Here is a 27,809-nt window from a genome sequence, read left to right on the forward strand (position 1 = left end):
GCCCCAGATCGAGGGAGATTATCAGTAGTCTTGTATGTCTTCCATTTCCTAATAATTGCTCCCACAGTTGATTTCTTCAAACCAAGCTGCTTTGACAGCTCTTTGGTCTTGGCCATAGTGGAGTTTGGAGCGTGACTGTTTGAGGTTGTGGACAGGTGTCTTTTATACTGATAACAAGTTCAAACAGGTGCCATTAATACAGGTAACGAGTGGAGGACAGAGGAGCCTCTTAAAGAAGTTACTGGTCTGTGAGAGCCAGAAATCTTGCCTGTTTGTAGGTGACCAAATACTTATTTTCCACCATAATTTGCAAATAAATTCATAAAAAATCTGACAATGTGATTTTCTGGATTTTTCCCCCTCATTTTGTCTGTCATAGTTGAAGTGTACCTATGATGAAAATTACAGGCCTCTCTCATCTTTTTAAGTGGGAGAACTTGCACAATTGGTGGCTGACTAAATACTTTTTTGCCCCACTGTATGTAGGAATGCACAACACAATGAAGCATATTTACTGCTGGAATGCTTGGAATGCTTCAACTCTATGTCAGAAACCAAGTTGACTTATAGCACCAGAGTTGTTTAGGTGAACGGACACCTGGGGCGGTCGCCCTTCGTGACTACTCCCATACCCTATAATTCTGTATTACTCTGTGACTAATTTGTATACAGGTAGGCCAGAAAAGACACATACCTGATTGGCAGATGAGTGGCAACCCTGATCAGAAGTACCTGCTGCTCATCGGTTGTTCTCTAAAAATGTGGTTTCGAATTAAAATACAATTGTACCTACACACTGAAGGATGTAAAGCAAAAATGTCTTTGTACGCTATCCCTGATGCGGTGAAAATCATTTAGAAAAATTGAATAGTAAGCTTTATGCGACATATCTTTGAGTGCGAACCCATTACACCTTTTTGTTTGTCAGTGGTAACCACTGTTCACATCAGAAGTGGTAAACGGGTGTTGAGGTATTCAACTGTTCCATGGTCTTGCATTGTTTTCTGTACGTACTGTAAGAGGTATGTGGTTCTATTGCTAAATCCCACTTTAGTGCTACTTGTAACGGAAATGCATGCACAGTTAGAAAGGACAACTCTCCAGACTCCAGTCCCTGTGTGAACGCTGTGCTCTCTTCTTGCTGTGAGTCTTACAGGGTGTGTTTGTCAAACAGGTATTCTCCCATGGAGCCATGGGTCTCAGAGGAAGTGAGGCGGGTCAGGCTGCCCAGATGGTCACCCAGCTTCTTGATGGTGTCATGGCTGTCGGACAGGAAGTGCTGCTCTAGGAAGTCACACAGCTAAAGAGGAAGTAAAGTTGTATTGTTATGCCCGGTTGCAACAGACAGCACAGCATTGACGTCATAGAGATAGATGCATACTGCAGCGGAGGCCACATGCTTTCTGCAGGTATTCTTTCAACTTTCTCTGTTCCTCCTTTTCATTTTTTGATCTGTTCAAATCACTAACAGACCAACATAGATGTTATGAGATTCAGTTATACATAGCTATCAAATACATCTGATCTAATAACACCGAACACCCATTAAAATATGCATAACAGTTAATCACAATGGGATAATTATCATGGATTTACATGGGGGTCAGTGTGAGTGTTGGCACCACGGTGCACCTCGAGGAGGGACGTGTTGAGGGTTTTCTGAAACTCCAGGGAGAAGGTGATGGCATCCAGGCCACCTCGCCAGTCCTCCCTGCTGGGTTTCTGAAACAGAGACAGACCGCGCATATGAAGGAATCAGTTTGAGCAAGGCGAGGCCCAAAACCGCTAATCTAGATCACATAGAGTAGGTATTTGGGATACATCACGCAAGGTTATTTGTAGATTAGTGATACTTCATAGTTCGCCTACAATGTAGTCAAACAGGCACAGTGACTTGGCTATCACAACTGCATGTAGGGGCCTGACAAATCCGCGGAATACAGTCAATGCATTCTAGCACCTCCCACATTCCATATTGGGGGTTTCATTTCCGCTTGACTTCTGGCCGGTCACTATGCTTCGCTAACTCAGGGAGGGAGATGTTGCTAAATATGGATCAAATTAGTTAAAATTACATTCACATAATTTGTAAGTTGGAGCAGGATGTTGATGAGACAATTGGATGAAGAATTTTAAACAAAGTGTTTGCACATAGTATTACCGCTACAAAGCTAGCAAATTTTTCATTGAAATAACATGGCTGGTTAGCTATCATTTCCACACACCCTCGGGCCTTCTTTCTTAAAGTGGAACTGACAGCGTTTTAACTACATATGAAAAACAGAATCATAAATCAGTCAAAAAATATCAAATTCCCAGTTTATGCTACCAACTTAATTAAGAGGTTTTTAAAAATAAGTAGTTTTTTTTATTACCCCCTTTTTCTCCCCAATTTCGTAGTATCCAATTATTAGTAGTTACTATCTTGTCTCATCGCTACTCCCGTATGGGCTTGGGAGAGACGAAGGACGAAAGTCATGCATCCTCCGAAACACAACCCAACCAAGCCGCACTGCTTCTTAACACAGCGCGCATGCAACCCGGAAGCCAGCCGCACCAATGTGTCGGAGGAAACACCGTGCACCTGGCGACCTTGGTGCTGGGCACTGTGCCCAGCCCGCCACAGGAGTTGCTGGTGCGAGACAAGGACGACGCTAGGCCCACGTCGCCCCACAGACCTTCCAGTCGCGGCCGGCTGCGACAGAGCCTGGGCGCGAACCCAGAGTCTCTGGTGGCACAGCTAGCGCTGCGGTGCAGTGCCTTAAACCACTGCGCCACCTGGGAGGCCAAAAATAAGTTGTATTTGACTCAACATTCTATGACATACATTAAGGCATTGTTGCAGCTCAATGCATGATTAATATAATTCACCAATACATTTCTTGGTAGTCCAAAAGATATTGCTATAAGGTTGTAAATCCCAGCTGGCCTAGTACATTATTTGCTGCCTCCATTCGGGATGCAGTTTAATTTTCGGTGACTCAATATTTTGGACAAAAACAGACAAATGTAACTAAGGCTGGGAATGTTAATACAATCAAACTAGCAAGGGCAATAATCACAAAACAGCCATAACATTGCTAATAGGCTAACGTATATCTATTTATGTAGCAAGCTAAAAACACAGCCTAACGTTCGCTAGCTAGCTGCTAGGAAGATGTCATGAGAGGAGTGACTGACTTTTTCCCCTCATTGTTTTTCGGTGGCTATACACAGCTAGAGATGCAGGTGCCATTTGGTTCGCAAATTCACACTGGCTATCTACTCCGATTTCAAAGCACTCGTCTGAATGTGCTAGTGCAGAATAACTGAGGAATTTACGAATCGGCTGAATATGTGTGTCAGTAAACGTAGGCAAAAAAAACTAAGTTAGTCACGAACCCTCTAGATAACATGCAAACAGCCTAGCTAACCAGCCCTGCTAGGGTGAGTCAAATGGTCCGTGTGAGGTGTTCTCTCATTTGTGTATGGATGTAGCTAGCTAGCCAACTTTATCTTGCAAGCTGCAGAAGGATGAGTAATCTACAATTCCCCATTGTTTATCAGTGCAATTTTGACACCCAACTAGCTGAAACAGTTTGAGAGGGTTTATCTAATGTTACTTCGTTAGATTTTAGCTCATCTTGCTCTGCTAGCATTAGTTGTTGATCTTGTTGTTGTGCATAAAAAAAAACTTTGATTAACCACATGAATGATTTTGAGATGCACCAATACATAAATACCATAGCTGGCACGCAGATCGGTAGAAATGGTAAGATAAATTGGCATTCCAGTTGAAAAAGGTTGCCAACACCTGGTGTAGCCTATCACCGGCAACTTCAGGAGCATAACGGCAAAATCTGTGAAGGCCAGCGGATGGTTAGGTACAGGTTTTTCTGGATCTCTGGCTCACTCTTAAGTCACGTCTTCTTTCGTCAAACAGTGCGCTATGTACTGGACGGGGGCTTTTCAAAACATTGGATTATCAATTTATGCAATGAGATCTCGGCTTGCTAGATAGCAAAACCAACCAAATACACCTTAGCAAGCAATAATGTGGTAAACTAATGTTAGCTTCAACTAACATGACAAGTACATAGACCTATTTCTTTGTAAAACAATGTTAGTCTATATTAGCCAGAAAGCTCTGCTTCTAGCTAGCTAACCAGTCAAGTCTATTGAAGAAGATGGCTAGCTAGCATCATCTTTGTACTGGTTATACTATATGTTGAAACACTAGTTTTAACATTTCTCACAAGTGTATAGCTGTAACTTTTAAATTCTGCGAATGTCATTTAGTAATTTTAACAAATTTGATCCATATTTAACAAGATCTCCTCCCTTTGGCAACACACCGGAAATGGCTCCCCTGATAAGAGGGCTTGCAACGTTCAAGAGTGAAATGTGCATTGAGGGAATTTGACAATATTCAACTTAGGAAATCAACTAAATGTATGTAAAAAAATAAAAATCATTAATTTGCTCAAGACCGAGCGAAAATCAGCTTTTGATTTATCCGACTCATTTATTTGCATGTCCAGCACTTATATTTAGCCTCACAATGAAGTGTTTTAACATTTATTTTCAGGACAACCAAGGCTACAAGTAGAACACAAAACAATTTGACAAACAGTTGCATTCATGAGTTTTTATTGACATATGTCAAATAAGTCTGCCAAAGCAAAAATCCAATAAAAATAAATGTATAGGAGTGCTGTATGTACAGAAATGGTTTGCTCCGTGGGAAATTAATATGCAACTAGTCAGTGACAACTGTGTGGAGTTTGACAGCAACTAAGTGAGCTTATTACAGTATTAGACACTATGTCCTTGGATTTCATATGATCTTAATGACTCGCATAGCTTGTGAACGCACCAGAAACGAGCAAAACATGTTACATGTGCGTGTTTGAGAGTCTCAGCTTTCCATAGACCGATACAAACTATTAAAAGCTCAAACCATTGGACTTGAGTCCTTGTCTCATTAATACCACTCTAGCTCAGCCCCCGTTATTTACACACACTAATGGTTGGTACCAATGGATGCAGAAGATGTTTAAAAGGGGTTATTAGTAAGAATCACACCAGCATTAACGTGGGACTCATAGGGAATGAAATGCATGCAATTCATTTTTTTCTGCAACTTTCTGAAATGGCACAGGAATGCAGTCTGTGTGTGTTGTGTGCGCATATGCCTAGTCTATGCTTTGCCTAGCCATTAGCGATAATGATAACTGTCCACTGGCAGATGGAAAGGCTTTCCTAAAAATCGTACCAATTAAATGTTAACTAAGGATATCATGATTGTTTGCATCAATTCAGTGGGCATTTGTTCTGCAAACCCTGCAATCACAAGAGTGCTACAGAAACACAGGTAACCGAACAATGGTCTCTGGCTGGTGGGCGTTGCATTTAAAGGGTAACCACATTTTTATTTATTTATTCCTGATGTGATTTAATCTTTCCTGTAGACTTAGAAAAATAACTAAGTTGGATGTTTAAAAAAAAAAGTGATTGAGAGCAAACCCCCCACCCCAAAAAAACAAAACCTGGGAAAACAAAACAAAAATGGAGAATTTGGATAATGGGAGAGGGCAATTCTAGGACAGGAAAATCAGCTGCCAATCTCACGTACAAAGGCCTTATAAGCAAAATAAGAGTGAGCATGTTTTGTGGTTAACCGGGGAGAAATAGTAACTTACAGCGATGGGTTGAAGGAGAATGCGACCGCCTCTCATATTCTGGTATTCCAGCAATTTTTCTGCCTGCTCTCTCTCCTTCACAGAGCGCTCCAAGAAAAAACTAGAGAAGCTGCGCAAAGCCACATCGTCCCTGTCGAAATACATCCCCTGGGCGAGAACAGAGAAATACATATTAGATAAAAAACAGGCCAGTATCAACAGATCACGTTTTTATAACATGGTGGACCACAGAGTAGAAAATAGCCAGTGCCAGTCAAAGAACTAAACACATGAAAATAACATGGAGAGGGAAGAATAAGAAAGAACATTTAGGAGAGAGGGCCCTATCGGAGTAAGCTAGCGCAGATAAGGGGCTAGATATACACTGAGTACAGCCTCCTGAGTGGCGCAGTGGTCTATGGCACTACAGTGCTAAATGTGCCACTAGAGATTCTGGGTTTGAGTCCAGGCTCTTTCGCTGCCAGCCGCGACAGAGCGGGTTGTGTTTCGGAGGACAAACGGCTCTCGACCTTCGCCTCTCCCGAGTTCGTACGGGAGTTGCAGCGATGAGACAATTGGATACCACGAATATGGGGAGAAAAGGGGGTAATAAATTAAAATAAAGATATAAACTGATTATACCAAACATTAGGAACGCTTTCCTAATATTGAATTGTGCACCCCCCTTGCCATCAGAACAGCCTCAATTAATCGGGGCATGGTCGAAAGCGTTCCACAGGGATGCTGGCTCATGTTGACACCAATGCTTCCCACAGTTGTGTCAAGTTGGCTGGATGTCCTTTGGGTGGTGGACCATTCTTGATACACACAGGAAACTGTGTGAAAAACCCAGCAGCAATGCAGTTCTTGACACAAACCGGTGTGCCTGGCACCTACCATCATACCTAGTTCAGAGGGGTTTACATTTTTTGTCTTGCCCATTCACCCACTGAATGGCACACACAATCCATGTCTCAAGGCTTAGAAATCCTTCTATAACCTGTCTCCTCCCCTTCATCTAAACTGATTGAAGTGTATTTAACAAGTCACATCAAAGGGATCATCACTTTGACCTGGTCAGTCTGTCATGGAAAGAGCAGATATCCTTAATGTTTTGTATACTCTGTGCATTCAGAAAGTATTCAGACGCCTTCACTTTTTCCACATTTTGTTGTTAGCCTTATTCTAAAATGGATTAAATTGGGGGTGTCCCCCTCAGTCTACACACAATAGTAATAATGTTACTTCCGGCGCCGACAGAGATGCCCGCCTCGCTTCGCGTTCCCTAGGAAACTGTGCAGTATTTTTTATTTTTTTTATCTTAGGTTTTATGACATACAGTCGGGAGGAACTATTGGATATAAGAGCAACATCAACTCACCAACATTACGACCAGGAATACAACTGTCCCGAAGCGGATCCTCTGTTTGGCCCACCACCCAGGACAATGGATCGGATCCCAGCCAGCGACCCAAAACAACGGCGCCATAGAAGGGGCAGATGGCGCGGTCTTCTAGTCAAGCTCCGTAGACAGGTACATCGCACACCACTCCCGAGCATACTACTCGCCAATGTCCAGTCTCTTGACAACAAGGTAGACGAAATCCGAGCAAGGGTTACCTTCCAGAGAGACATCAGAGACTGTAACGTTCTTTGTTTCACGGAAACATGGCTCACTCGAGACACGCTATCGGAGTCGGTACAGCCACCTGGTTTCTTCACGCATCGCACCGACAGAAACAAGCATCTCTCTGGTAAGAAGAGCGGTATGCCTTATGATTAACGAGACATGGTGTGATCATAACAACATACAGGAACCCAAGTCCTTTTGTTCACCTGACTTAGAATTCCTCACAATCAAATGCCGACCGCATTATCTACCAAGAGAATTCTCTTCGATCATAATCACAGTCGTGTATATATTCCCCCCCAAGCAGACACAGACGGCCCTGAAAGAACTTCATTCGACTCTATGTAAACTGGAAACCACATATCCTGAGGCTGAATTTATTGTAGCTGGGGATTTTAACAAGGCTAATCTGAAAACAAGGCTCCCTAAATACTATCAGCATATCGATTGCGCAACCCAGGCTGGCAAAACCCTGGATCATTGTTATTCTAACTTCCGCGATGCATATAAGGCCCTCCCCCGCCCTCCTTTCGGAAAAGCTGACCACGACTCCATTTTGTTGCTCCCAGCCTATAGACACAAACTAATACAGGAAGCACCCGCGCTCAGGTCTGTTCAACACTGGTCTGACCAATTGGATTCCACACTTCACGATTGCTTCGATCAAGTGGACTGGGATATGTTCCACATAGCATTGAACAACAACATTGATGAATACGCTGATTCCGTGAGCAAGTTTATTAGCAAGTGCATCAGTGATGTTGTACCCACAGTGTCTATTAAAACATTCCCCAACCAGAAACCGTGGATTGATGGCAGCATTCGCGCAAAACTGAAAGCGCGAACCACTGCTTTTAAAGCAGAGCAAGGTGACCGGAAACACGACCGAATACAGACAGTGTAGCTATTCCCTCTGCAAGGCAATCAAACAAGCTAAGCGTCAGTATAGAGACAAAGTAGAGTCGCAATGCAGCCAACGTGAGTAAAACATTTAAACGTGTTAACCCTCGCAAGGCTGCGTCCTCAGAGCATGCGCAGACCAGTGGCTGGTGTGTTTACGGACATTTTCAATCAATCCTTATCCCAGTCTGCTGTTTCCACATGCTTCAAGAGGGCCACATTTTTCCTGTTCCCAAGAAAGCTAAGGTAACTGAGCTAAATGACTACCGCCCCGTAGCACACACTTCCGTCATCATGAAGTGCTTTGAGAGAGTAGTCAAGAACCATATAACCTCCACCCTACCTGACACCCTAGACCCACTTCAATGAATGCAAGGGCCGCGGCTTTTGTGAAGCGATGGGTAACGATGCTTCGTGGGTGACTGTTGTTGATGTGTGCAGAGGGTCCCTGGTTCGCGCCCGGGTATGGGCGAGGGGACGGTCTAAAGTTATACTGTTACACTCAGTTTTGTTTTTGGTACCCTTTCCCCAGATCTGTGCCTCGAAAACAATCCTGTCTCATAGCTCTACGGACAATTCCTTTGACCTCACGGCTTGGTCTTTGCTCTGACAACTGTGGGATCTTATAGACAGGTGTGTGCCTTTCCAAATCATGTACAATTAATTGAATTTACCACGGGTGGACCCCAATCAATTTGTAGAAACATCTCAAGGATGATCAATGGAAACAGAAAGGCACCTGAGCTCCATTTCAAGTCCCATAGCAAAGGGTCTGAATACTTAAGAATAAAATAAAAAACCTTTTACATAAGATATTTGCAAACATTTCTCAAAAACCTGTTTTCGTTTTGTTATAATGGGGTATTTATTGTGTGTGTAGACTGACAAGGAAAATGTTCATTTAATCAGTTTTAGAATAAGGCTATAACGTAACAAATGTGGAAAAAGTGAAGGGGTCTGAATACTTTCAGAATGCACTGTACATATTATGTAGACCATACCAGGGAGAGGTAGGTGTAGGATGCAGTCAGCTTGATGTTCACCAGCTTGTTGATGTTCACCTCACTCTCTGGGTGGAAGTTGTGATTTACCTGCGACTGCATCTCTGAAATGGCAAAAAAAGATATGAAATTAATTAAAAGAAAGCAATAGGCCACTGATATGGAATATATATTGAATCATTTACAAAACCACACCATTACTAGTAACTTTATTTTCTGCAATGAAACAAAGGCAGGAATTCTAAGTAAATCATTTTTAAAAAGCTTAGTCTTTGAAGTTATAAAATCATAGCTATTATAACTCATGTCTACATAAAGCTGTGTCCGTGCTTGGCAGCCCTAGCATTTAGAAAAATGTGGCGCCATTTCACCGGCAGCATTTTCATTTAATGGACATTTGAGGAGTTTACTGGACCCATATGCATTTGGTGCATAACCTGATTAGGGTTGCACCAAGGGTACTCAAAATGACAAATCACATTAGATTATGGTTATTCATCTTAACAGAACATGCAATTCAAGGACGCAACGGGGTGCATCCTTCTTACCGAATTCCAATGCTCACTTTGACAATGTTAGAAGAACTGACACATTTACTTTTCCTCAGCCAACAAGACTAGAAATGAACAGCAAAATCACTAGCCTATGTAAATCTAATATCCCCTATAGTAGAAAAGTTGACATTCTATTCGTCAGCTTGTAGTTCTGTGCAAGAAAGAAATAGCCTATTCCAAACAGACTCTGGGACAGTTATGGGACGATAAAAGCACTGAGGATTATGCAACAGATGAGCACATTTAGCTTAAATGTTGATAAACTATTATTTATTCACATTATAAGCGCAGCAATGTGCACAGGCAGTAGGCTACGTGCAAATATTTGTTCCATAATGCAACTGGCGGGAAAACACTTGTCAAAAGCGCACCGCTTTGCGAGCGGTTTTATTTTTTATTTTATTTAACCTTTCATGTGAAAGAGATGAAAAGATCCGTTAGAAATGTAGAAAGAGGGGCGATCTAAAGATGCAACAACTAGCTTGGATTGCTAATATGACTAGTATATGCACTTGAATAGCAAATTTAGTAGGCCTAGCCCTTTTTAATCGAGGCCATCATAACTGTTTAACACACGATAGCATTTCAAATTGTTACGCAAAGATTGGACTTATAAAAGCACATTTCACTCCAGCAGCAGCTCTCGCGCTGTCTGACAGATTGTCCACTCATAGTGTCTGTATGCGTGATAAACATATTAACACAATACACACCTACCAATTGAATTCTGCTAAATTACGCAAATTTACCTATAGACCAATAAGCATGCCCAGGGAAATATATTTCCATCAACTGTTATTTAAAAATCAATGAATAGGCTAAAAAGCATTATTTTGCCCATTTTATTTATCGGCTATTACCGGCTAACGGAAATCCTGCATATCATGTGTCGTGGAGTAAAGGGAGATCAAATTCAAGGTTTTATTCAGCTAAGGTGGCAGACACAGCTGACACTGTCTAACGGAAGCCATACTAAATAGGTGGCAGAGTATGTGAGCAGAGTTGCACGGTTGGAAATAGAGGTCGACCGATTAATTAGGGCCGATATCAAGGTTTCATAACAATCGGTAATCAGCCTTTTTGGTTGCCGATTATGGCCGATTACATTGCAATCCACGAGGAAACGGCGTGGCAAGCTGCCCACCTGTTACGCGAGTGCAGCGTCAAAGGGCATTGTGGCTGCAAGGAGCCAAGGTAAGTTGCTGGCTAACATTAAACTTCTTATAATTAAAAAAAAAAAAAAAAAACTTCACATAATCACTAGTTAACCTAGTAATATCATCAACCATGTGTAGTTAAGATGACATAACATTGAAGGTTGTGCAATGTAACAGCAATATTTAGACTTAGGGTTGACAGCTGTTCGATAAAATACGGAACGGTTCTGTATTTCACTGAAAGAATAAACGTTTGGTTTTCGAAATTCTAGTTTCCGAATTTGACCATATTAATGACCAAAGGCTCGTATTTCTGTGTTTATTATATTATAATTAAGTCTATGATTTGATATTTGATAGAGCAGTCTGACTGAGCGGTGGTAGACAGCAGCAGGCTCGTAAGTATTCATTCAAACCGTACTTTACTGCGTTTGCGGCTGGCAATACTAAAGTGCCTATAAGAACATCCAATAGTCAAAAGGTATATGAAATACAAATGGTATAGAGAGAAATAGTCGACGAGTCATAATTCCTACAATAACTACAACCTAAAACTTCTTAACGGGGAATATTGAACCACCAGCTTTCATATGTTCTCATGTACTGAGCAAGGAACTTAAACGTTAGCTTTTTTACATGGCACATTTACTTCTCCAACACTGTGTTTTTGCAATATTTAAACCAAATTGAACATGTTTCATTATTTATTGAGACTAAATAGATTTTATTTATATAAACTCAGCAAAAAAAGAAATGTCCTCTCACTGTCAGCTGCGTTTATTTTCAGCAAACTTAACATGTGTAAATATTCATATGAACATAAGATTCAACAACTGAGACAAACTGAACAAGTTCCACAGACATGTGACTAACAAATGGAATAATGTGTCCCTGAACAAAGGGGGTCCAAAATAAAAAGTAAGTCAGTATCTGGTGTGGCCACCAGCTGCATTAAGTAAGTTGTTACACGTGGTCTGCCACTGCAAGGACGATCAGCTGTCCGTCCTGTCTCCGTGTAGTGCTGTCTAAGGCGTCTCACAGAACGGACATTACAATTTATTGCCCTGGCCACATCTGTAGTCCTCATGCCTCCTTGCAGCATGCCTAAGGCATGTTCACGCAGATGAGCAGGGACCCTGGGCATCTTTCTTTTGGTGTTTTATAGAGTCTAGAAAGTTTTCACAACAGCTTACAGACGGTAGGCTATTAAGGTCACAGTTAACAACCGTTCCACAGGTGCATGTTCATTAATTGTTTATGGTTCATTGAACAAGCATGGGAAACAGTGTTATAACCCTTTACAATGAAGATCTGTAAAGTTATTTGAATTTTACAAATTATATTTGAAAGACAGGGTCCTGAAAAAGGGCCAATATTTTTTTTGTGAGTTTATTAAGTTAAGTGTTCATTGTTCATTCAGTATTGTTGTAATTATTATTACAAATATATACATAAAAATTGGGTGCTCCATGTCCTTTCCAACCGATCAGCGCTCAAAGAAAAAAACTGCCACTCCAAATTTGCTCCATTCATTAAAATCACAATTTAACCAACACCCAACTATTTTTGTGACTAGCTGGACCTACCAATTCGTTTTGAAGTATTGAAACCAAACCATATGATTTGAATGAAAAGTATGTTAATAAACATGAAAAAGGTGGATGTAAGAAGCGCTCATCATTTCAAATAGGCTACATGTCATATTAAACAGCATACAAACACTAAATAGGTCAGGAGCCAGAGAGGGAGCCTAGGAAGGAACAAAAATGAGTTTAGGCTATATTATTCCAAGGCTATAACCTACAAAGAAATACATTGTGAAGCATTTGCGAGTGCAACACAACGGGTCGGTAGGGACAAAGCACGCAGCATTTAAACATTTCATTGTATTTAATCATTATAGTCTATAAATTGTGCAAATAGGCTGTGACTGATACAAATGTAAAAAAAATACTTAGTGCCTTTTTACTAATACATTTTTAAAAACTGAAGCAGTCTGTGGCTTCAGGTTCATGCGATAGTGCCCGGAGAGCAGGCCAGCAGCGAAGAATATCCTCTAGTTGTATATCCTTTAGTTGTGAACACATCACTGCACTCCCTCCCTTGGGCTTCATCTTTGTAAGTCACCTTGATTTGCACCTGTGTTATAACAGTTTATTTTATGAAAATATTTAGCAAACTAAAGTAGCTAAAGCAAGGGGCTATTGCAGCACACAAGTAGACTACAAATGCATGCTGGGCATGCCTTGAGCTCATGAAGTGGGTGCTACTGGAGCGGGCGAGAAGGCCGACGCTCCAGCCTTTGGGAATCTCGCTCTGTTTACATACATACTCTGATAGGTGGACTGCAATTCGTATTCAGACCCAGAACAGGGACAATACGGACCGTGGGTCCAGACAACAAAAAAAAGAAAAACCTTTGGTGGGCAGTTTTAATTTTTTTTGTCATTCACTAACAGAGCTGATTATAACCGGTCAGAAATGTCCAATTGATCCACTAAGCCATGTTATCTAGGTAGGTAATTTAGGCTAAGCTGCTATCCAAATCTTGTAGTTCTCATGGCCAAGTTACATACCCAGGAGCCCCAATTGATTATTTTTCATTTTTTTACTCAAGTATCTCAATACACAAAAAATGTCAGGAAATGTTAGAATTGCAGAAATTTTGCTTTAAAATGGCTAAATGTTCTGTCTGCCCCATGGCAAGATGTGTAGAACTGCAGGAAATGAGCTTTGAAACCGCAACAACAAAAATCAACCAACAAGATGTGTGAACAGTTTGGGGTCCCATTGTTGAGAGGTGGGGGTTTGTTACTACACTGAAATTACACTATCCATTTGGACCTTTGTCACCTAGTTAGTCCAAAGGCCGGCAGATGGCCACATTGAGGCCTTCCATCTTACCACCCGAAGGGAATGCATGCAGCCGGCTAGTACATGTATCCCTGTGGACCGGTTCGTACCTAAAGCATTCTCCATTCAGGCTGCAAATCTGATGACTTTCTCCTAGAACTCAATTTGACGGCGGGAAGTCATTACACATTATTCACCACACTGGATAATGGGTAATGCCTAGGAATGCTAGTCCTGGATGTTGCTATTGCGTTCAGCCAATCAGGTTGTAGAACATGTTTACCCTAGGCTCAACATGGGGCGCAATATCAGGAAGTAGCATTAGCCACTTTAGCATGGAAAATGGTGTTTCACAAAGAAAATATGAATTTAATTTAACCTGGCAAGTCAGTTAAGAACAAATTCTTACTTACAATGACGGCCTAAGAACCTTGTTCAGGGGTAGAATGACAGATTTTGACCTTGTTGCTAGACCAAATCCCCGAGCTGACCTTTCGGTTACTGGCCCAACGCTCTAACCACTAGGCTACCTGCTGCCCATATTTCCCACGTTTTTTTCTGCCTTATTGCCATTAAATCGAGTTGGAGGTGGTAAATCAACGCATTTGCAGCCTCTATAGAGAACGAACCGGTACACAGGGATTTGAGTGTATAGCCGGCGGCATACATTCCCCACAGAACGCTGTGGATGGGAGTCTGTTAGATGAATGTGATTTTCTTTTTGTAAGGTATGAAAATGTGTTTTGCTTGTAAATTTACATTTGTGAATATGAAATTTGGCCAAAAGAATAATTGAAATTAATGACAAAAATGTTTCAGCTTATTTCTATCATAGGTAAAGAATCCAAGCAGTACATCTCTCTACAATAGTGCAAGATCCTCATGAATGTATTCAATTATAAATCTGATGTCTTGCCACAGTTTTCGTACATGAATACAACGCCAAAAAAGATGCAACACTGTTTCTGGGTGGTCATTACAAAAGGAGCAATTTGAATTGATGTTTTCCTTAAACTTCTTCATGTAGTGGTTGGCAGGATAATATTTATGAATATTTAAAAAAACAAAACTTCCTTAAAGTGTATGGCAACAGCCAAACTTTTTTGCAACAGATATTATCAATAAATCCATTCCAATAAGGCATGACATAAGGTATAGATACAACATCCTGCTGAAACAAGGTTCGTATTCCTATTGTTGAATGGACCAAAAGAGAAACAAATCTTTCCTACTGATGAGTCAACAGGTTCAACAGAAGGTAGGCTCTGAGGGTCAGGTATTGACACGTTCCTGAATAATAAAGCAACACCTGAGGGAATGGCATCTAAGACAATTGCAAAATGTTTAGGTGTTACAGGGACCTTGTAAAGTGATAAGAATTCCTTATAACTGAGTAAAACAATTCTGAGCCAACTGCGTTTACCAGTTGGCTCACCAATAGGATATTATTTCAGAACTTATATTCTAAAAACAAAGAATAATTTTTATACAATATATCCAGATTATATATGGAACAATGTGTGGAGAAAAATTCTGCTTATAAATTAACCCTTTCACACGTACCATCACAAAGGTGTGACGTACCATCACAAAGGTGTGATCGTTCTACAGTGGTCCCTGAAGCGTATGATCACACCCCGTGTGATTAGAACACTCATTTAGAACGGCCAGTTTCGAATGACGCAACAATAAGCATTTGAGCTGGCCACACTTTTTCAGAAACTAATTTACACAAACACAGTCCTTACAAAGTTGTGCTTTTATCATCTTGGCCAGGTCGCAATTGTTACATGAGAACTTGTTCTCAACTTGCCTACCTGGTTAAATAAAGGTGAAATAAAATGTCCAGAATGTAAGCAGCTTATTTTTGGATGCAATGTTCATATACTTCTGTGAATATCTATAGCATAACACAATCATCCTAACCAGAAAAATGTAGGCTACATTTGTCCTAGCGCTGAGGAAAGATTGACCCAACACAAGCAGTCATATTTTCTAACTCTCGGCTGACATAAACTACAATATGAATTAGCTAATAGCAATTACTATATATAATTAATCACATCACGGGTGAGCTCACCATTGATCGAAATAATTAGGTAAAACACTTTCTAGAAATCGAAAATAATATGACGATTAGTTTCAGCGTGCAGCCATGCATTTTTTCCTCGCAGAAACCGAAGATGACAAGATGAGTTTGGTCTGTTTATAGTATGCATGTTGAAGGTGTGTGTCATCTAGCGGCGTTCACATCCCACTATTAATTTCCGGAAGTCCTCAAAAAAATGAGTGAACACTTACTCACTTCATTTTGTTATAACATCTTTGGTCAACCAGAGGATTACGTGAAACCCAGAATGCATTGCATGTCAACAAACATGGCTACACAGCTGGAATTGGCTTAGCTCATAATCAGTACAACCTTCAAAAAAGTATTTTACACATAATATATGCCCATTACAATCCATGCAAGAATCAGAATATGCATGATTTGTCACCTAGAATTGAAAACGTGTGAATAAGACAGTAAATACACAAATAATTGCCACACGAAATATGTTTTGAGTGATTTATTGATACAGGTGGCGCGTGCCGGCAGTCAACCACGTACCATCTCACTCTGGGCCATTCAGTGTTGTTGTTTATGTATTAGCAATGTCTTTGAAAAGGAGACAACTTAGAAATGTGGAAATTCTGGAGATTTTTAAAAATTATTACAATGAATCTGAAAGTCAGGAATCAGATTCTGACAGTGACAGTAAGGAGCTGCCCCCCAACCTTGTAGCCATTGAGAACCCTGAATCTGAATTTCCCTTGTCCACTGACGAAGTACCAGGTCCCTTTGAAGATGCTGGTGGTGATGGAGGCAGACCGACAGTGGATGAAGTACAGGAGTTCTGTGGTAGCTGGAAGGCCACCAGTCATTTCACCCCTCCTTGCCCTGCTGTTTGCAGTCTGGAGTGCAACGCCCCTTGCCATTTCCAACTGAGGCAGAGTGCTTCAAGTGGTTTCTGACAGAGGAGTTGGTGGGAAACAGTAGAGGGGACCAATCGCTATGCCTTGGAGCTACAGAAGAGAGAGTAGTAGTGAGGGGGAAACTCACTAAATGGGTGACAACCACAATTTGTGAAATGTATACCTTCCTGGTGCCAGTCCTTCTCATGGGAATAGTAAAGAAGAACTCCCTAAGAGGATACTGGAGCACAGATCCTATGTTCGCAACTCCCTTCTTTGCAAACCTCTTTTCCCAAGACTGCTTCCTAGTTCTGCTGCGATGCCTGCATTTCGTCAACAATGCTACTGTCATCCTAAGTGACCCGTTATACAAAATAAGAAATGTTCTTATCAGCCTGACATCAGCATTTGGTCGTGTCTTTGTGCCATACAAGGACCTATGCATTGATGAGTCCCTGACGTTATGGAAAGGTAGGCTGGCGTTCTGTCAATATATTCCCGCCAAAAGGCACAGGATTGGAGTGAAGTTCTTTGTCATGTGCGACGTGAAGACAGGATTTGCCTAGGATATTATAGTATACACAGGGTCCACCACTGACATCCAACATTATGAGGGGCTTGGGGTGTCCGGGTCCGTGGTGATGACCATGCTGGCTCCTCATCTCGCTCCTCATTTCGGAAGATGCAGAGAGGGGAGGTGGAGTTCCAGGAGAACGGTCAACAGCTGGCAGTAAAGTGGCATGACAAACGACGTCCTCTCCACTGTCCATAGAGCAACCATGCAAGGGACTTACGTGGACAATTGGTACAGCAGTCCCACTCTTCCACAGCATCTGCCCCCTTTAGAGGTGGGGGTGGAAATGCAGTTGTTGTTCAGTCACTGCATGAATATTAAATATGGGTTATGCATATTCAGTTTTTTGTCCTCTAGTACAACAAGTTACAACAAACTACCAATACTGCAATAAAATAGACAACTATTACATATTGGCCTGTGTGTTTTCTTGCTGTGTTTTCATCCAGTACAACTGTTAAGGAGTGTAGGTTAGCATACAAAAGCTGTCCTCATTCTTCAGCTCCAAAGATGTCCAATTCCAGTTATGATATTGGCAAATACTGTTTGTGGTTTCTGAAAGTACAGAATAAAAGGGGGAAATATTAATTAGAATACAATATTAGGATATAGCAATATTACAAATAAGTAACATAATGAACACTGCTAAAAAATAGTTTATTGCATTGACAAAATCACAGATTTGAGTTATAACAGTAAGAAACTAACTTTTGAGCTCCACAAGGGGGCAAGGCAGGGCAGAACAGAGCTATACAATGATGGCCTACACCCGCCAGACTCGGACAATGCTGGGCCAATTGTGCGCTGCCCTATGGGACTCCCAATCACAGCCAGTTGTGATACAGCCTGGATTTGAACCAGGGTGTCTGTAGTGATGCCTCTAGCACTGAGATGCAGTGGCATAGACCGCTGCACCACTTGGGAGTCATAAGGCCAGGGTAGCTTCAAAATACAACACAAGCTAATACTTCTGATGCAACTAGCATTGTTTTACAGAGCTAATGGAAGAATGTAGCTAGCTACCTAAGCACGATTGAATATAACACCATGAAGGTTATAAAATGAGTAACATTACCTCACGTGTCTGCGGTTATAAAGAATATACACAAATATCTTATGCTCCATACATAGTGAGCTACAGCAGAAACGGCATACGGAAACTAACATAATAAGGCACTTACACTTTGATAGAAACGCAGCATGGATTTGAACCAGGGAGTCTGTAGTGACATCTCTAGCATTGATGTGCTGTGCCTTTGACCGCTGTGCCACTTGGGAGTCATAAGGTCGTGTAGCTTCAAAATACATCACAAGATAATACTTCTCTGACGCAATTAGCATTGTTTTACAGGGCTGATAGAAGTAGCTAGCTGCATAAGCACGATTGAATATAACACCATGAAGGTTATAAAATGAGTAACGTTACCTCACGTGTCTGCGGTTATAAAGAATATACACAAATATATTATGCTCTATACATACAGTATGCTACAATAGAAACGACATACAGAAACTATTACAACGTAATAATTCACTTTGATAGAAACGCACACATTTCCAAAGTTATTATTAGTAACGAAAACAATGACGGCAATGAGGGCAACAGATGGAAAATGTGAACACGTGTGCAGATCCTGTTCTGACGGGAGATGAGCAAATGTCTGTAGACTTGAACTGCACAAACAATTGGGAAGTGCTTGGGAATTTTGTCCAGGTCAGAAATGTCCTAAATATTAAAAATTGTCCACAAAAAAGTTTTAAAAAATGACAATTTTTATGAGAATGAATGAGGTGGAACACACCTAAATTCAAACTGTTCTTAAAAAATAAAAACTTGTTAGAAATTGAAGTTGAAACAGCCTATAAATAAAAACAGGCTGTGTGCTTTTAGTTTGAGGGCAGCGCAGATTAAATGCACTGTTACGTATCAATCACATTCTGGAATGGAGAGAACATGCTAACATCACGTGCATTAAAAAAAAAACTCACGCTGGGGCGACCGCTAGAGATATTTGAAACTCAAGCATGAAAGGGTTTTAAGGACCATGACAAGAAAACCTGCCGATGAAAAGCAGAAAGTTTCACTGGAACTTTGTCAATATTATAATTGCAAACCAACATGAAGTTAAGGCCACCAAAAGTAGAGAAGACATGAGGAATAAAATTACACATAGAAGTGTCTCTTCTTAGGAATTGTTTTATACAATTGATCTTAAAAACTATTATTTAAGGTAGTAAAGTCCAGAAAATTCAGCCCACCATTCTCATAAGTGTTCAATACAACAGTTTTCCTAATGTAATGGGTATGGTTTCTCCACAGAAAGTAGAAAATCATCTGGTCTATCTCCTTGCTTATTTTACTGTCAAGATATAAAAGATAGAGCGCCATATGTTAGTCTAGAGATAATAACTTCAGCCTTGGTTAGGACTTCCTTTTAAAAGATAAGTCACTCTGTAGCCATTGATTTAGCTTCTTCTGTTTTTTTATTTCTTTTAAAATAAGAGGGTTAAAATTTAGTAAGACTCTAGACTTCTGATTTTTTGTAATGGTTATGCCTAAATAGGTAAGTTCTTCTTTTACTGGAATACCATAATATGAAGGTGTCACACAATCTTTGACAGGCATGAGTTCACATTTATTAATGTTAAGATATAGACCAGACGCTTTGGAAAAGGATTTGTATCAAATTGATCGATATGGGTATTTGGTTAGCATCTTTCAGAAGAAAAAAAAAAGTGTAGTATCGTCAGCCAGCTGGCTTATAACAATTTCTTTACCAGCTATGGAAATACCTTGTACAGGACTATTATTTAAAGAATTTGTGTGATTAATAAAAACAGGTACGGGGAGATAGGACAACCTTGCTTAATTCTGCTCTTTAACTCAAATCTAGGCGAGGTGTCATATTTTAATTTGATAGAGCTGTTACCATTTGTATAGAGAGTCTTAATAGCCATATAGAAAAAAAATCCAAAGCCAAGTCTCTCAAGGGAGTGGAAGAGGAACTGATGCTCTACTGTGTCAAATGCTTTATGAAAATCTAAAAATATGAAGCTATCCTCGGTTATTAGGTATGAGTAGTCAAGTATGTCTAATACTAGTCTGATATTGTTAGAAATGTCTGTTCCTCAAAAAAGCCAGACTGTTTCATCAATGATTGCATCCAGGACTTCTTTAATTATTTTTGCAAGTAGTAAGGCTAATATCTTGTAGTCATTATTAAGACTACAAATTGGACGCCAGTTATCGATGAGCAGTACTTTTTTAGGCTTAGGTATCAGTGTTATTAACCACTGACTCATTGTAGGAGGGAGAACATTGTCTTTTTGGAGTATTAAAAACATCAAATAGGAAGGGAGCTACTTGTTCAGAAAATAATTTGTAAAATTCTGATGAATTCCATCAACACCTGGTGATTTATTGTTCTTTAGATGTTTGATAGACTATAATCTCCTCAACTTTGATGGGTTCACACTGTTTAGATTCTATATCACTGATATAGTGAACATTATTCAGTGGAGTCAAAAATCATATCTGTGGATTCCTGACAGTACGTAGAGCTATACAATTTTCTGTAAAAATTGCTACAGTATTTAGCGATTAATTTTGGTCATCTGTAATAACACCAATGTTTAACTTATGGATAGTGTTTATTTGTAGAGTGAAATTTCTGAAGTCTAAAGAAATAGGATGAATTCTGTTCTCCCTCAATCCATTTCTTCAGAGATCTAATAAAAAGGCTCCTTCTGCTTTTAATATATATATATATATAAATAAAATACACACACACACACACACACACACACACACACACAGGGGCAAAAAAGTATTTAGTAAGCCAACAATTGTGCATGTTCTCCCACTTAAAAAGATGAGGCCTATAATTTTCATCATAGGTACACTTCAACTATGACAGACAAAATGAGAAGAAAAAAAAATCCAGAAAATCACATTGTAGGATTTTTAATGAATTTATTTGCAAATTATGGTGGAAAATAAGTATTTTGTCAATAAGAAAAAGTTTGTCAATACTTTGTTATATACCCTTTGTTGGCAATGACAGAGGTCAAATGTTTTCTGTAAGTCTTCACAAGGTTTTCACACACTGTTGCTGGTATTTTGGCCCATTCCTCCATGCAGATCTCATCTAGAGCAGTGATGTTTTGGGGCTGTTGCTGGGCAACACGGACTTTCAACTCCCTCCAAAGATTTTCTATGGGGTTAAGATCTGGAGACTTCAAGGTCCTGGAGTGGCCAAGCTAATGCTTCTTACGAAGCCACTCCGTTGCCCAGGCGGTGTGTTTGGGATCATTGTCATGCTGAAAGACCCAGCCACGTTTCATCTTCAATGCCCTTGCTGATGGATTTCACTCAAAATCTCACAATACATGGCCCCATTCATTCTTTCCTTTACACGGATCAGTTGTCCTGGTCCCTTTGCAGAAAAACAGCCCCAAAGCATGATGTTTCCACCCCCATGCTTCACAGTAGGTATGGTGTTCTTTGGATGCAGCTCAGCATTCTTTGTCCTCCAAACACAACGAGTTGAGTTAACCAAAAAGTTATATTTTGGTTTCATCTGACCATATGACATTCTCCCAATCTTCTTCTGGATCATCCAAATGCTCTCCAGCAAACTTCAGACGGGCCTGGACATGTACTGGCTTAAGCAGGGAGACACGTCTGGCACTGCAGGATTTGAGTCCCTGGCGGCGTAGTGCGTTACTGATGGTAGGCTTTGTTACTTTGGTCCCAGCTCTCTGCAGGTCATTCACTAGGTCCCCCCGTGTGGTTCTGGGATTTTTGCTCACCGTTCTTGTGATCATTTTGACCCCACGGGGTGAGATCTTGCCCCAGATCAAGGGAGATTATCAGTGGTCTTGTATGTCTTCCATTTCCTAATAATTGCTCCCAAAGTTGATTTCTTCAAACCAAGCTGCTTACCTATTGCAGATTCAGTCTTCCCAGCCTGGTGCAGGTCTACAATTTTGTTTCTGGTGTCCTTTGACAGCTCTTTGGTCTTGACCATAGTGGAGTTTGGAGTGTGACTGTTTGAGGTTGTGGACAGGTGTCTTTTACACTGATAACATGTTCAAACAGGTGCCATTAATACAGGTAACGAGTGGAGGACAGAGGAGCCTCTTAAAGAAGAAGTTACATGTCTGTTAGAGACAGAAATCTTGCTTGTTTGTAGGTGACCAAATACACTGCTCAAAAAAATAAAGGGAACACTTAAACAGGACAATGTAACTCCAAGTCAATCACACTTCTGTGAAATCAAACTGTCCACTTAGGAAGCAAAACTGATTGACAATACATTTCACATGCTGTTGTGCAAATGGAATAGACAACAGGTGGAAATTATAGGCAATTAGCAAGAAACCCCCAATAAAGGAGGGGCTCTGCAGGTGGTGACCACAGACCACTTCTCAGGTCCTATGCTTCCTGGCTGATGTTTTGGTCACTTTTGAATGCTGGCGGTGCTTTCACTCGTGGTAGCATGAGACGGAGTCTACAACCCACACAAGTGGCTCAGGTAGCGCAGCTCATCCAGGATGACACATCAATGCGAGCTGTGGCAAGAAGGTTTGCTGTGTCTGTCAGCATAGTGTCCAGAGTATGGAGGCGCTACCAGGAGACAGGCCAGTACACCAGGAGATGTGGAGGAGGCCGTAGGGGGGCAACAACCCAGCAGCAGGACCGCTACCTCCGCCTATGTGCAAGGAGGAGCAGGAGGAGCACTGCCAGAGCCCTGCAAAATGACCTCCAGCAGGCCACAAATGTGCATGCGTCTGCTCAAACTGTCAGAAACAGACTCCATGAGGGTGGTATGAGGGCCCGACGTCCACAGGTGGGGGTTGTGCTTACAGCCCAACACCGTGCAGGACGTTTGGCATATGCCAGAGAACACCAAGATTGGCAAATTTGCCACTGGCGCCTTGTGCTCTACACAGATGAAAGCAGGTTCACACTGAGCACATGTGACAGACGTGACAGTCTGGAGACGCCGTGGAGAACGTTCTGCTGCCTGCAACATCCTCCAGCATGACCGGTTTGGCGGTGGGTCAGTCATGGTGTGGGGTGGCATTTCTTTGGGGGGCCAGACAGCCCTCCATGTGCTCGCCAGAGGTAGCCTGACTGCCATTAGGTACCGAGATGAGATCCTCAGACCCCTTGTGAGACCATATGCTGGTGCGGTTGGCCCTGGGTTCCGCCTAATGCAAGACAATGCTAGACCTCATGTGGCTGGAGTGTGTCAGCAGTTCCTGCAAGAGGAGGGCATTGATGCTATGGACTGGCCCGCCCGTTCCCCAGACCTGAATCCAATTGAGCACATCTGGGACATCATGTCTCGCTCCAACCACCAACGCCACGTTGCACCACAGACTGTCTAGGAGTTGGCAGATGCTTTAGTCCAGGTCTGGGAGGAGATCCCTCAGGAGACCATCCGCAACCTCATCAGGAGCATGCCCAGGCGTTGTAGGGAGGTCATACAGGCACGTGGAGGCCACACACACTACTGAGCCTCATTTTGACTTGTTTTAACATCAAAGTTGGATCAGCCTGTAGTGTGGTTTTCCACTAATTTTGAGTGTGACTCCAAATCCAGACCTCCATGAGTTGATAAATTTGATTTCCATTGATAATTTGCATGATTTTGTTGTCAGCAAATTCAACTAAGAAAAAAGTATTTAATAAGAAAATTTCATTCATTCAGATCTAGGATGTGTTATTTTAGTGTTCCATTCATTTTTTTGAGCAGTGTACTTATTGTCCACCATAATTTGCAAATAAATTCATTAAAAATCCTACAATGTGATTTTGGGGATTTTTTTTCTCATTTTGTCTGTCATAGTTGAAGTGTACCTATGATGAAAATTACAGGACTCATCTTTTTAAGTGGGAGAACTTGCACAATTGGTGGCTGACTAAATACTTTTTTGCCCCACTGTATTATCCAGTTTATTTTGTAACTCAATCAGTTCCATCTTCTCCTCCCGAGAGGCCGGCTGGGGACCTCTGAGAAAGGGAGGTTCTCTTAATGATCACCTTTTCCTCCTCAGCTCTTCTGGTCTTAGCAAGATTACTACCATATTTTCTAAGGTATTTGGACACTTCAAATTTAAAGAGCTCCCAGTTCTTGCAATAAGATTTTTCTTCACAAGCCCTTTCCCAAAAGTGTGAAAGCAGATCTTTACCCTCAATCTTAACTATATCATGATTTAATAATGAGCTATTCAGCTTCCAGTAGGATGGCCTACCAAGGTTAGTATCAGGGGGAAATATTTTGATATCAATGTAAATGGCCCTATGGTCTGTGAGGGGAGTAGTACAAATACTTGTAGTAACACACTCACTATCAATACATTTGGATATAAGCCAAAAATCTATTCTGGATTGTCTGGAACCTGTTTTGTTACTCCAAGTGAATGATCTGTCAGCAGGAAACCTCTCTCTCCATATATCAGTAAGATCAAACTTTTCCATAAAAAGTATTAAACCCAAATTCTGATTGGTTGGCCTACCTGGGGGCCATCTATCAGTTGAATTATCTATAGTAATGTTAAAGTCCCCTCCTATCAATAATAATAAACTCTGAAATTTAGATAACCAATGAAGTATATGTTTCTCTATAGATTCAAGCAACTCATCATTCTCATGTTTGGTGTTGTACCCGTAGAAGTTTACAATAATGAGCATAATGTCATTGTAATTGATCACAAGACAAATAAAGTGACCAAAGGGGTCACATTCTGAGTGTAGAATATTACCAAAGGGATTTTTCATTGTAATGACACCAGCAGTGCGTTCAGATCCATGGGAAAGCCAAATATTGTTGCCCCACTGTGACCTCCAGAAGTTGGCATCGGCCAAAATGGAGTGAGACTCCTGAAAAAAGCAAAAATCTGTTTGAAATTGTTGAGCAAATAAAAATAAGGCCTTGTGCATTGTTTCGTAACACCCTAGCATTAAGAGAAACTATAGACAAAACAAAGATTATATAAAGTATAAACTGTAGTAGGAGTCGTCAAAAACGTAGGAGCAGTGAACGTAAGCGATAAGGAACCGAGATCTTCACCATTTAAGTCAACTAAGTGAAAATAGCTTATTCCATAAACTCTGAGCTAGATGTTGTCCGGCTTTTGAAATTCAACTCAACTGAAAATTATGTTCAAGACCAAACCAAGGGTTCTTTGTAGTAAGAGACTAAAAACCCTCTTTAGTGGAATCAGGAACTATTCTGAGAAAATACAAAATAATAATTTAAATTAAAAAAGGGTACCTACTACTTTAAGTGCATATGAAAACTGATCATAAAAAAAAATGGAATAAAAAATGTTTTACATACATGTTTCTAAGACCCTTTTCACTTGGAAATAAGTATTAATAACTAAATAGAACAACCGTGTAAAGTCAGAGTAGACCTGTTTGCTCTTTAAAAACAGTATCATAGTTACTGTATACATAAAAAATAAATACAACTTTCAGTCTTCTTCGTAAGTTTGTAAACAAAATAGGCCTTCTCGTCATACAAGACCAAACTAATAACTTGAAGTACCTGAGTATTCCGAAAAATTGTCACCTGATGCTTGTTAGGTAAAGTAAACAATACAAGGAAAATGAGAATACCATGGCTGAAACCATCAACCTGTTCCTTCTGGTGAGATTTTAGGGAGGAATATGGTTTCTGAACCGTTGACGAAGCGTCGTCCTCCGAAGTAAGCCTCATTTCGTACTTTCTTGATCTTTGGCCACAACGTGTTCCTTCTTTCTATTTCCTCTGGGCTGAGATGCTCAGCGAAACGCATACCATGGCTTTGAAGGAAGGCGTTCTTCCTATCAGCTTTCCAGACAGCATCCTTGTATAATCTGGCAATGAAGAGGATGATGATACCCCTTGGTCTTGAATTGTTTTGCTGTTGCTTCTTGCCGAGGCGATGCACAACGTCCATGGTACCACCAACTTTGTTCTTCTCTGCAGGCATAACTTCTTGGCAGATGCAGATAGCCTCTCCTCGCACATCCTCATTCTCCACCTCTGGCAATCCGTGCAGTCTCAGGTTCCATCTTCTTGTGTATTGTTCCAGATCAGTGAGACGTCTATGGTAGACATTGTTATTATTTTTTCCACATCCTTGATTTCACCACATACAAACTCCAGTCTTTTTCAAGCCTTCGATAACCATGGTGGTCGTGCCTACCATTTTCTCAATAGCGTCAGACCTGGAGTTGATGAGTAAGGAGAGGGTAGCCACGATGTCAGAGTTCATGTTGGGGTTTTTGGAGGGTGGAGGTTTGCACGGAGTAACCGGTAAAGGGGGGGAATTCGTCATCTTCAACAGCATTCGAAAGTATGATATTATCCATAGGGCAAGTGTAGTTATGGCAGTTGTCTATAAGCACGTTTCTCTCTTGTTGAATAGCAATAGAACGGCTTGCTTCTTCCTTTCTATTTTTGTCACGACTTCGCATGGTCATGCCGAAATAAATTATCAAATTCTTATGCCAGTCACAGGAAAGTAATTATATCTTGAACAAATAAAAACAGTAATAGTGATGACTGTAAACTTGTTTTTCCACAATCTTTCTGAATTTTGTTGCGGAGTTCGGTAAAAAAGAGCATATGTTCAAGCCGCCATCTTGGCCTCCTCAATATATATATATAGTTTAATTTGAGGACAACAAATGTTGACAGCTGCGCCATAAACGTTGCAAAATAAATGGGAAGAGATTTGAGATGTACCAATTCCATTGAACATGGTTTATGAACGGGTACAGAAAAAACTATACCTGGTTCAACACTTAAGAGTTTTTAAATGTAAAATTATATAAAATTCTTGCCACCAACAGAATGCTATATATATGCACGACAGTGAGAGTGACCTAACGTTACAGCACGTAATTAGCGGTAGTTAGCTAACAGACAAACACGAGGAATGCAGAGCAACTGGCTAGGCCACCAACATGGGTGTAGTTCTCTGATAAGGCACATTTGAGATAGTCAATAGCTACATAACTAGGTTGTTGGTGTTACCCAAATCAATATTAGCTAACGTTCGCTAGCCACTGCAAACGATTTAAAAAAATGTCTCACACAAATACTTGTAAACCTCCAGCTAATTGCATTGACATATCGAATACTGAGGTACCAGAATGTTCTACTTACATTCTCCCTTTGTTTCTAATCACTAGAAACGTTAGTTTATTTGAGAAACTGCACTATCTTGCAGAGACTTTTCAACGTTGACCCGTCAACAACATTAAATAAGTACTTCCGGGTCACGGAACGTCAGAAATTGTCAAAATAAAAGTAGAAAAGTGTCATTAACCTGTATTTATTAATGATGTATGAAAAATGCATGTCTAAACATTAACAATGATTCATATGTGTTCATAATTAGGTGACATACAATCTGGGTTTTAAAACGTGTTTGGAGGTCAAATCACTGTATATCAGTGGAGGCTACTGAAGGCAGGACTGCTCATAATATCAACTGGAACGTTCTAGACATTATTATGAGC

The 27,809-nt window shown here is 40.7% G+C and overlaps 1 protein-coding gene across 1 annotated transcript; it reads right to left on the bottom strand.

Moving 5' to 3' along the window:
- Nucleotides 1-424: 424 nt before the first annotated feature.
- On the bottom strand, nt 425-27,558 carry zgc:56095 (Ferritin, lower subunit-like). Its single transcript, XM_024386919.2, has 5 exons — nt 27,454-27,558; nt 9,192-9,295; nt 5,682-5,828; nt 1,597-1,722; nt 425-1,300 (listed from the first exon to the last, which is right to left on the bottom strand). Exons 2-5 carry the CDS (start codon nt 9,291-9,293, stop codon nt 1,151-1,153), a joined length of 525 nt encoding a protein of 174 aa, XP_024242687.1. The 5' UTR covers nt 9,294-9,295; nt 27,454-27,558; the 3' UTR covers nt 425-1,150.
- Nucleotides 27,559-27,809: the final 251 nt, after the last annotated feature.

This window comes from Oncorhynchus tshawytscha, linkage group LG24 (genome assembly GCF_018296145.1).
Source record: "Oncorhynchus tshawytscha isolate Ot180627B linkage group LG24, Otsh_v2.0, whole genome shotgun sequence".
Taxonomy (NCBI): domain Eukaryota; kingdom Metazoa; phylum Chordata; class Actinopteri; order Salmoniformes; family Salmonidae; genus Oncorhynchus; species Oncorhynchus tshawytscha.

Bases quoted from the DNA above. Each gene is read 5' to 3' on its own strand.
- zgc:56095 (XM_024386919.2), bottom strand. From the start codon at position 9,293: ATGCAGTCGCAGGTAAATCACAACTTCCACCCAGAGAGTGAGGTGAAC. The intron at 1,723-5,681 runs GTAAGTTACTAT...TCTCTGTTTCAG, and splicing joins TTCTCCTTCAACCCATCGCT to AAACCCAGCAGGGAGGACTG. The intron at 1,301-1,596 runs GTAAATCCATGA...CTTCCTCTTTAG, and splicing joins ACACTCACACTGACCCCCAT to CTGTGTGACTTCCTAGAGCA.